The sequence below is a fragment of the Oryctolagus cuniculus genome, chromosome 2 (genome assembly GCF_051225735.1).
Source record: "Oryctolagus cuniculus isolate XC-2025 breed Fujian yellow rabbit chromosome 2, ASM5122573v1, whole genome shotgun sequence".
NCBI lineage: Eukaryota > Metazoa > Chordata > Mammalia > Lagomorpha > Leporidae > Oryctolagus > Oryctolagus cuniculus.
Window position 1 is genome coordinate 186,917,872 of NC_142868.1, and position 13,011 is coordinate 186,930,882.

General features: G+C 60.8%; 1 protein-coding gene across 2 annotated transcripts in view; it reads left to right on the top strand.

Annotated features, from left to right (window-relative positions):
- Positions 1-2,218: 2,218 nt before the first annotated feature.
- The window catches only part of HS1BP3 (HCLS1 binding protein 3), a 28,943-nt gene continuing 18,150 nt past the window's right edge, over positions 2,219-13,011 (top strand). For both annotated transcript variants that reach the window (XM_002710053.6, XM_017340907.4), the window contains exons 1-3: positions 2,219-2,346; positions 6,913-7,078; positions 10,293-10,500. In XM_002710053.6, coding sequence (XP_002710099.3) covers positions 2,315-2,346; positions 6,913-7,078; positions 10,293-10,500 — 406 coding nt within the window. In that variant the 5' untranslated portion in view covers positions 2,219-2,314. The remainder of the gene's footprint in view (positions 2,347-6,912; positions 7,079-10,292; positions 10,501-13,011) is intronic.

Sequence of the window (13,011 nt, forward strand, 5' to 3'; positions counted from 1 at the left end):
ATCACCTGCAGGCTGGGTTGTTCTGCTGCACTTCGCGCCTGCAGGGTCCCGTGCGCCACAGCACTGCCCGGGGCACAGCGGGACAGCCGCTCCCTGATGGCCTCAGGTCCCCCTGGCCTGGCTCCAGCTTGCCCTGTCCCCTGATTCCCTGCTGCGGGCTTTCTGCTCTCTGGAGCTTTGCTCGATCTGCGCGATCGCTTCTTGTTTCTGCGGGTTTCCCCTGCACACTGGTTCCTTTTCAAAGTCTTTTCAGATCCCCCAAGCCTGAGGGCGAGGAAGCACATTGGCCTTGTTCACCGTGGACTCTTAGCACCCACACACCGTGTGTGTCTTGGATGAATGTTTGTGCAGCACGACCAGCTCCATCCACCGCCCAGCGCGCTGCCCAGACTCCTGGAATGCTCAGCCCCATCACCCAGTTCCATGCCCAGACCCTCAACGTCCTTCCCCTAAAGTGTGACGTGTCCGTGGCTCCCATGGCCCCTGCCCTGCCGACAGGCCAGCAAGCAGGAGCGGTCAGCAGCCATCACCCCATTCAGTCATCCTCCTGCTCACGATCGCCCCTCCACTGTAGAAACAAATTCCAAGCAAAATCAGCGAGGCGTAAGAACAGTTGTGTTTGGGGGCCGGCGCCGCGGCTCACTAGGCTAATCCTCTGCCTTGCAGCGCTGGCACACCGGGTTCTAGTCCCGGTCACCCCTCTTCCAGGCCAGCTCTCTGCTGTGGCCAGGGAGTGCAGTGGAGGATGGCCCAAGTACTTGGGCCCTGTACCCCATGGGAGACCAGGAGAAGCTCCTGGCTCCTGCCATCGGATCAGCGCGGTGCGCCGGCCGCAGCGCGCCGGCCGTGGCGGCCATTGGAGGGTGAACCAGCAGCAAAGGAAGACCTTTCTCTCTGTCTCTCTCTCACTGTCCACTCTGCCTGTCAAAAAAAAAAAAAAAAAAGAAAAAAAAGAAAAGAAAGAAAGAAAAAAAAACAAGAACAGTTGTGTTTGGGGCTGGCACTGTGGTGTAGCGGGTAAAGCCACTGCCTGCAGTGCTGGCATCCCTTAAGGGCGCAGGTTCTAGTCCCAGCTGCTCCACTTCCAACCCAGCTCTCTCCTGTGGCCTGGGAAAGCCGTGGAGGATGGCCCAAGTCCTTGGGCCCCTGCACCGGCATGGGAGACCTGGAGGAAGCTCCTGGCTTCAGACCAGCGCAGCTCTGGCCTTTGTGGCCATCTGGGGAGTGAACCAGCAGATGGAAGACCTCTCTCTCTCTGCCTCTCCTTCTATCTGTGTAACTGTGACTTTCAAGTAAAATAAATAAATCTTTAAAAAAAGAGAGAGAGAGAGAATGGCTGTGCTCATTCAAGAGCAACTTTGGGGAAAGCCACTTTCCAGAATGTGCCACTGTAGGATATGTTGGTGATGATGATGGTGGCAGGCACTGTGTGTGTGTGTGTGTGTGTGCACGCGCAGCCCAGTGGCCAACATTACTCTAAGAGTTGTCCTACAGTGAAGCCCCAGGGAGAGGACAATGAAATAGGCACAGCTGTTGGGTGCCTTTCCTGGCCCTGCTTCCAGACAGCGCCTTTCTCTGGGCCACTTTGACAGGTGACGGTACCATCCCCCTCTTTCCCACCCGTGGAGAGACTTGAGCATGTTATGCACGGGTCTGTTACATTTGCACGCCTCTATACCTAAGGCCATTTTTCAGGCAAGCAGACCCCTGCTCCACTGCCCTGGGCCCAGCTGGGGGCAGGCCAAGGGTCAGGAACCTCTGCCAGCCCCCAGCAAGTGTCTGACTCTCCCCCGTGGGGAAGAGTGCCTGCCAGGTGCAGCTAGTGAGCAGACGCAGGAAAGGGACGGATCCTGCAGGCCAGGGCAGGAAAGAGGACCCGGAGCTTCAGCTTAGCAACAGGGAGCTTTCCGAACTGGCAAATGAAGTGAAAAGGTAGCGTTTATTTTGGTGCAAAAACGTTTTGCAGTTCATGCATAGGAGGGGCGTTCATAGACTTAATGAAGATGAATATTATGCAAAAGCTGTGTATGATTTTCAATTTCTTTTTAGGTGTGCGTTTCGCACCACAATGAACATTTCATTCTGCTAGCCAGGAACTTTGGGGAACGAGCCAGCGGGCAGGGGGCGTGGCTCGTGACGACACGGAGGCGGGGGCGGAGCCGAGCGCCGGGCCGGGCCGGGGAGAGGCGTCTCCCAGGCGGCCGCAGCCCCACCCGAGACGCCGGGGGGCGGGGACGCAACGCTGCCGCGCCGCCGGGTCCCGTGACCGCGCGCCCCGCCCGCAGCCGCCGCAGCCGCCGCCGCCGCCGCCGTCATGCAGTCCCCGGCGGTACTCGTAACCTGCAGGTGAGCGGGATCCCGCGCTGCGAGGGTCCCCATTGTGTGGATCGGGACACGGAGGCCCCCAGGGCGTCAGGGACTCACCCCGGACCCGGCACAGGGCTGGGACGGGCCGCTTCCGGGCAGGGCAGAGGGCGTCTCGGACTTCCCTCGCTACTGGAGGGCCCGCAGCCCTGGACACACACACCCTCCCCGAGCTCCCCGCGTGCCCGGCAGGTGCCCCGGGCGAGCAGAAAGTTCAGGTTGCCGTGGGAACACAGGCCGGCGAGGAACCCGGGCTTCCTGCGGGACGCATGGAGGGGAAGGCGTTGCGGCTGCTGCAGGAGGTGGCTCGGGAGAAGTGAGGGTCTGACGGCCCCAGGGAGAGCAGGCGGTGCGAGGGCACCTGGGCCCGGGCCTGGGGGGACCCAGCGCAAGACGGGTCCTGGCACTGCCCCGCCCAGGACTCACTACTGGACTCACTAGTCAAGTGTTGGCGTGTGCTCCACACTTGCTCGGAAACCTCGGGCCAGCGCGCCGATTTGTTGTGGAGATGGATGTGTTACCCACCCAGCGGGCACAGGAGATCCCCGTGGCTTCAGTGGGGAAGTAGGGTACCCAGAGCGGACCCGGTCTGCTCTCCGTGATGGAGGGGGGCTGCAGGAGTCAACCTCCTCTCGCTGAGCCTGTTCCTTCTGTGCCAGTTGCAGCCTTGAACTTGACAGCTACCGGCAGCAGACACTCCTCCCAGCCACTTGCAGATCCTGGGCTATGACTTTGGGGCTGGGTTCTTGGGAAGTGGGGTGGGCAGGGGCTCCCCCACACTGCCCATCCTGCTTAGCGAAGGCCAGGTGATCGGAGCCTGCCTGCAGGAGTGCAGGGGCAGCAGTCCAGCGGTGAGGTGTGCACTCCGCAGCCAGCCTGGCACCTGTTTCCAGCCTGGCCTCCGCCCACCACCCATCCCCACCTGCACTCAGGTATGCGATCAGCCAGCAGGTGCTCGTCAGTTCTCTGTGCCCTCCCCGGGCTGGTCCAGGTTCTAGGATGTGGCAGTCTTAACTGTGGAGCCTGGGTTGGGGCAGCAGCATGGCCAGCAGGTGTGGTGTCAGGTATGACAGATGCTCTGAAGAGTGACAGGAGACGTGCGTGCTGTGTCAGGTGTGGTCAGGGGGTGTCCCTCCAACAGGCTGGCCGCTGGACAGAGAAGGCAGCAGGAGCTTGTGGCCAGGGTGGCTGGGGTGCGGTGAGCTGGGGGAGCGTAGTAGGTGACGTGGTGAGCAGGTGGGCTTGGGAGCAGGGGACTGTCAGGAAAGGCCTTGCAGGCCACGACAAGCCCGTGGATTTCATCCTGAGAGTGACAGGACATCCCGGGCAAGTGGCCGTGTGAGCTGCACAAAGACCCTTCGGCTGCTGTGTTGACCTGGCTTGCGGCTGGGCAGAGCCATCAGGAGGGGCTGCCCGAATCCACGGAGAGCCCATGGTGGCTTGGCCCCTGGGGCTGGCGGTCGATGGGTCGGGTGAGAAGTGTTGGGTTGGGTTCTGGGTGTATTCTGCAGATCAGGCGTTCAGACTTGCTGATGAGGAGGCCCAGAAAGAGGTTTTGACCACAAGGCTCTTGTCCTGTGTTGCTCAAAGAATGGTGGGCTGGGAGACGGCGGGGAGCAGGTGTAGGGGAAGGTGGGAGTGGGCATTTGTCCAGATGTGGTCCCTTTCAGGAGCTGTTGCCCAGCTCCAAGTGGGCATGTCGGGGAGAGTCTGGACTAGAGACTGGAATTTGGGAGCCATGGGCCTGTCGGTGTGTGAGGCCTTGGACATGGATGAGATCTGGGGAGCGGAGCCTTAAGTGACGAGGTGTAAGGTGGGTCCCGTGGGTGAGATCGGGGTGGGGACTGGGGGGACTACCCAGGGACGCTGAGCAGGAGTAGCTGGGGAGGGCAGAGAAGAGCCAAGAGAGAGTGGGGTGCCGGGCGCCAGCACCAGTGACAGAGCTTGAAGGAGGGGAGTGAGCCGCTGCTGTGAATGTTACTGAGCCAAGAAAAAGTGAGACTTCTCCTCGGGGTTTAACCCCACGAGGGCATGCGTGGCCTGGGCACGGGCAGTCTCTGTTTCATGGTGAGGACAGGAGTCTGGTTGGGGTGAGTTTAAGATCAAACAGGAGGAGAGCACTTTCAGGTCTGCTGGCAAGGCGGGGAGAGACAGAGCTGGGGGATGTGTGGGGACAGAGGGTGGTCACGTGCTGATCCTGACTGGCAAGGTGGGGAAACTGGGCAGAGAAGAGAGGGGGACATGCAGGAGCAACGTCCCTGAGACGGCGACAGGGGCCAGGACTCACTGCCCCAGCAGAGGGCGTGACCTTAGGAGGAGCCAGCCCGTTTGCCCATGCCCCAGGAGAGACCAGTGGATGGGGAGGAGGTGCCAGCTGATTGGTGGCTGTGCTGGGGACGCACCACCTGGTCCAGTAATTCCCATTTCCTCAGTGACGTTGGGAGCAGGAGCATCAGTGGGGAGCAGGTGCTGGGTTTTAGCTAAGGGTTGAGGGAGGTCTAGGGTGCACGTCTCCTTACTCAACAGGCTGTCCCTAGAGCTGATCAGAAAGGCAGACCCTGGGGCCCTGTGGAGTCAGAATCTGCAGCTCAACCAGGCCCAGGGGATTTGTAGACATGTGACAGTTTGACACGCTTGCGCCCGGGCACAAGTGGGCAAACAAATCCTGCCCAGCCGGGGTTGTGTGACTGCAGGGTGTGTGTGTGTGTGTGTGTGTGTGTGTATGTGTATGGGTGACTGCGGCTGCCCCCCATGCTCCAGCAGCCAAGCGGAGTAAGCGCCACAGAGACCAGGTGGCCCTCAGCACCTGAGGTACTCTGGGAGTTCAGGGGGGTGGAGTGGGAATGCATTAGGCGCAGGTGAGTAGGCTCCCCGGCGGGCTTGGGAGAATCAGTCTGTGCTCCCACTGCCGATGCAGTGGCCAGAGTGTGCCTCTCTGACAAGTTCCCTGTTGTTGCTGATGGAGGGCCGGGGACCACATGTGCAGATCTACATGTCTAGGGCCAGGTAGGGTTGCCAGGCCTGCTGGGCCGGCGACAGCCTTGGGGTGACCACCTGGCCTGTGTGTGTAGCTGTCGCCAGGGGGCTCAGCTTCTCAGCCCTGCAGCAGAGGTCAAGGGAGTCGAAGCCTGAGGCAGTGGGTGGGGTCTGTGCCACTCAGGTGCAATGTGGCAGGACCAGGGGTTGTGGCTCCTGGTGCTGGTCAGGGAGGTCCAGGGCCCCCTGCCGGCTGCTTTCCCCTCCTGCGCATGTGCCTTCCTGGTTGGCACCGCCGCCCAGTGTGGCTTTTCCATGATGATGCTGAGAAATCCCCCTAGGGTCTTCATCAGCCCTGCAGGAGGACACCTGTGCCCTGAGGCACCTGCCCGGGATTGCGTCCTGTCTCCACTCGTGCCCGCGCGACCTGGGGCGGCCGTTTCCCATGCAGGTGCAGGGCTGCGCCAGGCAGGAGTGACTGGGCGCAGATGAAGTCTGCAGTGGATGCCTCCTGCTCTGAGGGCATCCAGTCTCACGGAGCAGCCCCAGGCCACAGGCACACCCTCTGTCCCAGTGTCAGGCCGGGAGCGCCGCTGTCTGGCAACCTCACAGCACACACGGGGCCCCCGCCACACTCCCGCAGCTCGCTGGGGCGGCCAGCCGGGCCATCCTGAGCCGCTGGTGCCCGCAGGTGGGCCTCACCCTGCGTGCACAGGTCTCTGCAGTTGGCAGCTGCGGGCGGCTCGCCCAGGGCCTCCTCAGCTGGGGAGGGCATGGAGAGGGTGGGGTCCTGGTTCCAGAAAGCAAAGGACCTTGCCCTAGGTGCCATTTTAGCCCCTCCCACTCAGGGCTGCAGCCCACCCCGTGCGCTGAAAGGCCTGCCCGGCACACAGTAGGTCTCGGCCTCAGCGTGCCAGCGCGTCCTGCTGGGGTCTGCCCTCCATCCTGCTGGGTCCTGCCTCTCTCTCTTTGGAGGAAGCCTCTGGCAGCGGCTCTGCTCACGGCCCCGCCCAGTGCACGTGGATAGCACTGACCAGTCCCCAGAGCTGTGCTGGGCAGCAGGTGCACCCTTGCAGCCTGGAGGGGGCTCTCGCCTGCCCAGATGGGGAAAACGGGGCTCAGGCAGCCCTGCCTCCGCGGCCTGACCCACCTCCAGCCTCGCAGGCTCCCTGGCAGCTTGGCTGCCCTCTGTCTGGCTGAGGAGCTGCGTCTCTCTCTCTCTCTCTCTCCTCTCTATCTCTCTCTCTGCAGCCCTGGTGGGTTTCATGGCAGCGTTACCCACACAGGAGCCGGGCCCCTTCTCTGGGTGAGCAGCGCCCAGGGCCCCATGCCCCCGGAGTCTGCAAGGCTCCTGGCCTGTGTCTTTAGTAAGAGACTGAGCTGCTCCTCAACTTCCAGCCCCACCCTTGTCTGAGCTGGGGGCAACCCAAAGGCAGCACCCACGCCTGGAGCCAGGACAGTCAGGCTGTAAGAGGGGCTGGCAGGTGGCGGGGCCAGCCTCGTGGGTCCTGCCGGCACCTCACTTGGGAAACCTGGGACTCGGATCTGAACTCGGCTTCTTTCCCTGCGCAGGCGCGTTCAGAATGCCCACACAGGCCTCGACCTGAGTGTGCCCCAGCACCAGGAGGTGCGTGGTAAGATGATGTCCGGCCACGTGGAGTACCAGATCCTGGTGGTGACCCGGCTGGCCGCATTCAAGTCAGCCAAGCACAGGCCCGAGGACGTTGTCCAGTTTTTGGTGAGTGGGGGTCTCCAGCCCGGAGGCTGTGAAGTTGCTCATGGTCCCGGGGCCCAGGGAGGAGACACACTGAGTAGCATCAGGCACTTCTCTCTCGCACATGGGTACAGGGCCCAGGAGGGCCAGACCATGTTGTGTGATTGAGCCACAGCTGCCTGTGGTCCGTGGAGACGCAGACTTGGAAAGAAACGGCAGTGACAAGAGCATGTGGTGGGCTGTCGGGATGTGGAGAACGGTACTGAACTTCGTGGAAGAGGGGAGCTCTGAGCAGTGGAACAGGGGAGAAGTGTCGCCCCCTGCTGAAGGCATGGCAGCCGGGACAGGTTTTGTGCAGGGTCGGGGGGGGGGGTGACTCAGGGACTCTGAGCACAGGTGCGCAGGGTCCTGGGATGAAGAGGGAGGTGACAGTGAGTGGTGGGCGGGATCTAGCTTGCACCTGGACTTGTCTTGCAGTCAAGGAAGAGTTTTAAGCAGGGAAGTGGCATGGTCCCCTTTGCCTTTTTTTTTTTTTTTTTTTTTTTGACAGGCAGAGTGGACAGTGAGAGAGAGAGAGAGAAAGGTCTTCCTTTTTCCATTGCTTCACCCCTCAATGGCTGCTGGTCTCCCTTGCGGGTGCAGGGCCCAAGCACTTGGGCCATCCTCCACTGCACTCCTGGGCCACAGCAGAGAGCTGGCCTGGAAGAGGGGAAACCGGGACAGAATCCGGTGCCCCGACCGGGACTAGAACCCGGTGTGCCGGCACCGCAGGTGGAGGATTAGCCTAGTGAGCCATGGCGCCGGCCCCCCCCTTTGCCTTTAAGCAGCCAGGCTGGTTAGAGAGTGGAGCTGGATTGGAAGGAACAAGGCCGAGGACAGGGAACCAAGAGTTTCGAGGCCAGGGAGGACTTGGAGCAGAACAGCTACGGCCGGCGAGGAAGGGAGCATGGCGTGCTGGAGCATAGTGTGCATAGAACGCGCTGCTTCCCCCGACTGACTTGAGGAATGTCGCGGAGGCGGAGGGCAGGTCTGAGGGGCGGGGCTTGAGTGCAACGTGTCCACCCCATGGCCGGCGCTCAGGATGGAGGCAGGGTTTGGGAGGCATCAGCTCAGAGGTGATTTTCACAGTCTGGGGGTGGATGGAGTTGCCTGGAGAACGAAGAAGGAACCCTGGGGTGCCAGCAGGAGCCAGGGAGAGGCAGAGGAGGAGAGCCGGGCCCTGGGGGCTGGAGCTGGGGGGGGGGGGGTTTCAGGAGTAGACAAGGTCATGCACTCATCATTACTCCTCAGACTCTTGTTGGAAGGGCCTGGGGCTGCTGGCTGGGGCCTGGGGCTGCAGATGGTCAGGATAAAGGTAAAAGCTAGTCCTGAGGTGGGGGGAGGGGCAACTTGCTGCAGTTGGTTCTGAATCTCCTGGCGGCCAAGGCAAAAAGGGAAACTGAATCGCATGGCTCTGGGAACCTATTAAAAGAGACAACGTGTTCTAAGAGAACTGAATGGTGTGAGTCTTTCTGTAAGGCACGTTCCACAACACGGTGGGCAGTGCCTAAAGCAGCAGTGCTGATGTTTGACTGCTGGCTCCCTAGACTGTCAGTGGGAACGCAGCTGTGAGGGTAGGTGAGGTCTGAGGCGGGCTCTGTAGGATGGTCGCCACCCTGCTGGTCTGACTTAGGATGGAGCCCCCATCAGGGGCGGGAGCAGACAGGAGGATGTTTGAGACTGGTGTCCCTGGGCATTCTGGGAACTGACAAGCACAGGGCCAGCCCACGAGGTCGCATGCAAAGGGCCGGCAGAGGACAGCTGTGACTGCCCCCTGCTGCGGGGATGTCCTGGAGTACTTGCACGGGACAAGGAAAAACGTGTTCCCTCCCCGTGGGCTCTGGAGATGTAGCCCGAGCCTGCACCCTCTCTGAAATGTCACAGCTTAGCTAAAGAATTAGTGGGCTCTTTGCACGTCCCCCTTCAACAGACGGGAGTGCTGTGGCATAAACACGCATTTCATTGCTCATCACGGAGTCAAGCCGGCCTGCAGGAAGCCCCGCTCTGTGTGTACACCCTGGCGTATGCAGCTGTGCAGGCACGCACACCTCTCAGATGTGCAGGGTTCCAGGCACTGTTACCGTGCCCAGCACCCAGCAGAGCCAGCACGCAGGGGCACCAGGTCGGTGTGAGATTCCCTGGCTCCCTCCACACTCAGTGCGTCTCCCTCGGTCTCCACTTGCTGCCGTGCACTGTCCTGCCAGTGACTGGAGACAGAGGCTCCTGGAATCTAGGCCTTAGTGGGGTGTGTGGACTCCGCCTGCATGGAGCAGTCAGGCCAGCAGGGGGCGCCCAGCCCACACTGCTGCCGCTGCGCCTGCCTGGCCGAAGTCCCTGCAGTGCCTCCCCTGCCTTTCCTTGAGGGCTGTTCTCAGGGGAGCTCCAGAGCCGGGCCTCTGTGCCGCAGCGCCTGTCCCCCGTGGCTCCCATTGTGGTGCCTGTGAGGGTGCTGGGGCAGGCACTGGTCAGCCAAGTGTGCCCGCTCTGGGCACGCCCAGTATAGTCCAGCTGCTCAGTCCCCCGTGCCTAACCCTTGACCTCCCATGGAGCACGGGGAAGCACGGTGGGGCTGTGGGCGTGGTGGGGGTGCACACAGAGAGGAGACTGACAGACCACAGCCATGACATGGCTGACAACCCCGTGACACCGAGACCCGTCCTGCTGTCCCTGTATCGCAGACTGAAGACGCAGCAAGAGCTGGAAACGCTGACATGAAACCCTTAGCTCTCTAGGAGGGGCGGGGGCAGGGGCCGGCCCCAGCCCTGCGGCACCTTGCTGACGGCAGCAGGGCCTGGTAGTTTCACCTGCAAAGATCTTACGGCAGGACTGAGACCAGCTTTGGCTGTACCGCTTGGCAGGACTGGAGGGCCGCTGCCGGCTGCATGAGAATGATAGATACTGTGCTGAGAGAGGGTGACACGGGCTGTGGCAGGAAGGTGCACCGTCAGCCTACCAGGTGTCCAGAAAGGAGGCAGGGACAGTGGCAGGCTGGGCCAGGTCCCCGTGTCAGTGCCTGGAATCACACCATGGCTGCGTCTTTCCTTTGGGCCCCTGAGACATTCATCAGTGCCTGGGAGGGAAACTGAGGCAGGGAACCAGGCAGGGGATGGCAGGTGGGTGTGCCTGGGCACGCTTCCGGTGGGACAACTGGCTGGGTCTCACTGTGCATACAGGAAACCGCGTGCTCCTCTCATTCCAGGTCTCCAAAAAGTATAGCGAGATTGAGGAGTTTTACCAGAAGCTGAGCGCTCGCTACGCGGCGGCCAGCCTGCCCCCACTCCCCCGGAAGGTGCTGTTTGTTGGGGACTCTGACATCCGGGAGAGGAGAGCTGTGTTCGATGAGATCCTGCGCCGGGTCTCCGAGGACGCCGAGCTGGCCAGCAGCCCAGAGCTGCTAGAATTCTTAGGTACCCGAGGCCCCGTCCCACGTCCCTGAGGTCTCCCCGGCCTCACTGCTCTGGCTGGGCGGGTGTGTGCCCACCACCGCCCTCTGCAGCCTAAGGTCGCCAGCCCCCTGACACCTGTCATCCGGCTTGTGGCTGAGGAGACCTGGTCATCACGGGACTGTCATCTGGGGGCCAGATGCGCTCACCCAGAGCGTTCTTCAAAGCGTCAGCCCACTGTGGCCTTCCTGGGCAGCCCCATGCCTGGGCTGTACACACACACACACACACACACTTGTCACCAGGCCTGGGTGGGGCCCTGCAGTGCCCAGGAAACACCAGACCCCTATAGCCAGACCTGGCACCTAGGAACACCTCACTCTCAGCTTGTGTCCCCCAAGAGAAGGTCGTGGGCAGCTCCCCACCAGGGCAGAGCTGAGCCGATCCAGTGCCCCCTGCTCCTTGCCATAAAGAGGATGAGGAGCCCTCGCGGTCATCATCCACCCCTTGTCTTCTCCGTAAGATGGCGAAGGAACCTGCTCCCAGGGGGTATGAGAATGAGGTGAGCTGATACATATGGGGTGCATTGAGCAGACCCCCCGCCCCACTGCCAATGGTGGCTGCTCCAGTGGCCCTCCTAGTGCACCTGTCCCCGCAGAGCCCCTGGGGCCATGTCCCCGCCTCACAGATGTGCCCTCGGGTGGGCAGGGCCAGCTGCTGGTGCTCCCTCCAGGAGCCCCTCTGTCGCTCGTACATTGTTAGGTTAGCATCACCCCACTCAGGGAGTGCAAGTTTAATACCAGTCTGAGAGTCTCAGGAGCCAAGTTCACGTCCCTTCCAGAGCAGCCCTGTAGAGCCCAAGCCCCAGCAAGAATCCTGCTCCCTTCCTGTCACTTCCATTTCCTTCCTGCCAGAGTGGGCAGCACCTCTGAGCGCTTGCGGAAGCCCCTCCTCCAGCCAGGGCTGACCTGAAGAGGCGGGTCCTCCAGCGGTTAGGAGACACCCTGGAGGCATGCTAACTGGATCCAGATCCTGCTGTGTGACCGGACAAGTCACTTATCTTCTCTGTAATCAGTCACTGCTTCTGCAGTAAGGTAGTCACAGTGGCGCTCCAGGGGGTGATTGGAAGGGGCCTGTGCACTAACTTCTGTGAGCGCTCAGAACAGGCGGAGCTTTATAACAGCAAGCATACTCTGCGTTGTGTGAAAGGAGGTTCAGGGACACCACGTGGGTTAGCCAGGAGGCAGGCCAGGAACACAAGAGATATGCTGTGTTCACACACACACACACACACACACACAGGTAAAAGTACGTTAAAATGATACTGCGAACACTCGGTGGGCTGGCACTGTGGCACAGCGGGTTAACTGCCAGTTGCAATGCCAGCATCCCATATGAGTGCTGGCTCAAGTCTAGGCTGCTGAGCTTCCGATCCAGCTCCCTGCTGATGCACCTGGGAGAGCAGCCGAAGGTGGCCCCGTGCTTGGGCCCCACATGAGAGCATGGATCAAGTTCCCGGCTCCTGGCATTGGCCCAGACCAGCGCTGCCTGTCTTTGCCCCACTGTAGATCAGTGCTTTAACAGAAACTCCTTGCTGACTTCTGTGGGCCTCCTGGTTCTACAGGATAGCGAGGATCTGCTGAGAAGGTTGAGAGCAGATGAACCAGTGTTTCTTTTCTAATTTTTTAAAGATTTATTTATTTATTTGAAAGGCAGAGTCACAGAGAGGCAGAGGCAGAGAGAAAGAGAAAGAGAAAGAGAGATCTATCCACAGGTTCACTCCCTAGATGGCCCCAATGGCCAAAGCTGGGCAGATCCGAAGCCAGGAGACAGAAGCTTCTTCCTGGTCTCCCATGCAGGTGCAGGGGCCCAAGCACTTGGGCCATCTTCTACTGCTTTCCCAGGCCACAGCAGAGAGCTGGATCAGAAGTGGAGCAGCCAGGACTTGAACCACACTCATATGGGGTGCCGGCGCTGCAGGCGGTGGTTTTACCCGCTGTGCCACCGCTCTGGCCCGTATTTTTCTCTTTTTTTAAAGACTATTTATTTGAAAAGTAGAGAGAAAGAGACAGGGAGAGCTTGCATCTTCTGATTCACTCTCCAAACGTGCACAACAGCCTGGGCTGGAACTCCCAATTTGGGTGGCAGGGCCCCGAGCGATAGAGCTATCTTCCCTTGCTCTCCCAGGCACATTAGCAAGGAGCTGCATCGGAAGCAGAGCATCCAAGGCTTGAACCAACACTCTGATATCGGATGTCAGCATCGCAAGCAGTGGCTTAACCCACTGTATCACAATGCCAGATCCATGTAGCAATTTGTAAAAAGTGAGGGGCCAGGAATAAAAGCAAAACCAGCGAATGCATGGGAGGCCTGGCCAGCAGGACAGGGCCGCAGAGCCCAGATACCTTTCCTCCACACCTGTGCCCCTCACACGGGTCTTTCCTGCTGCTGCGGCTCCAAGACCACAGCCCTTCCTCCCCGCCCGCCCCTGGGCTGCGTGGATGGTGACATGAGCCCATCCACAGCTGGAAGAAA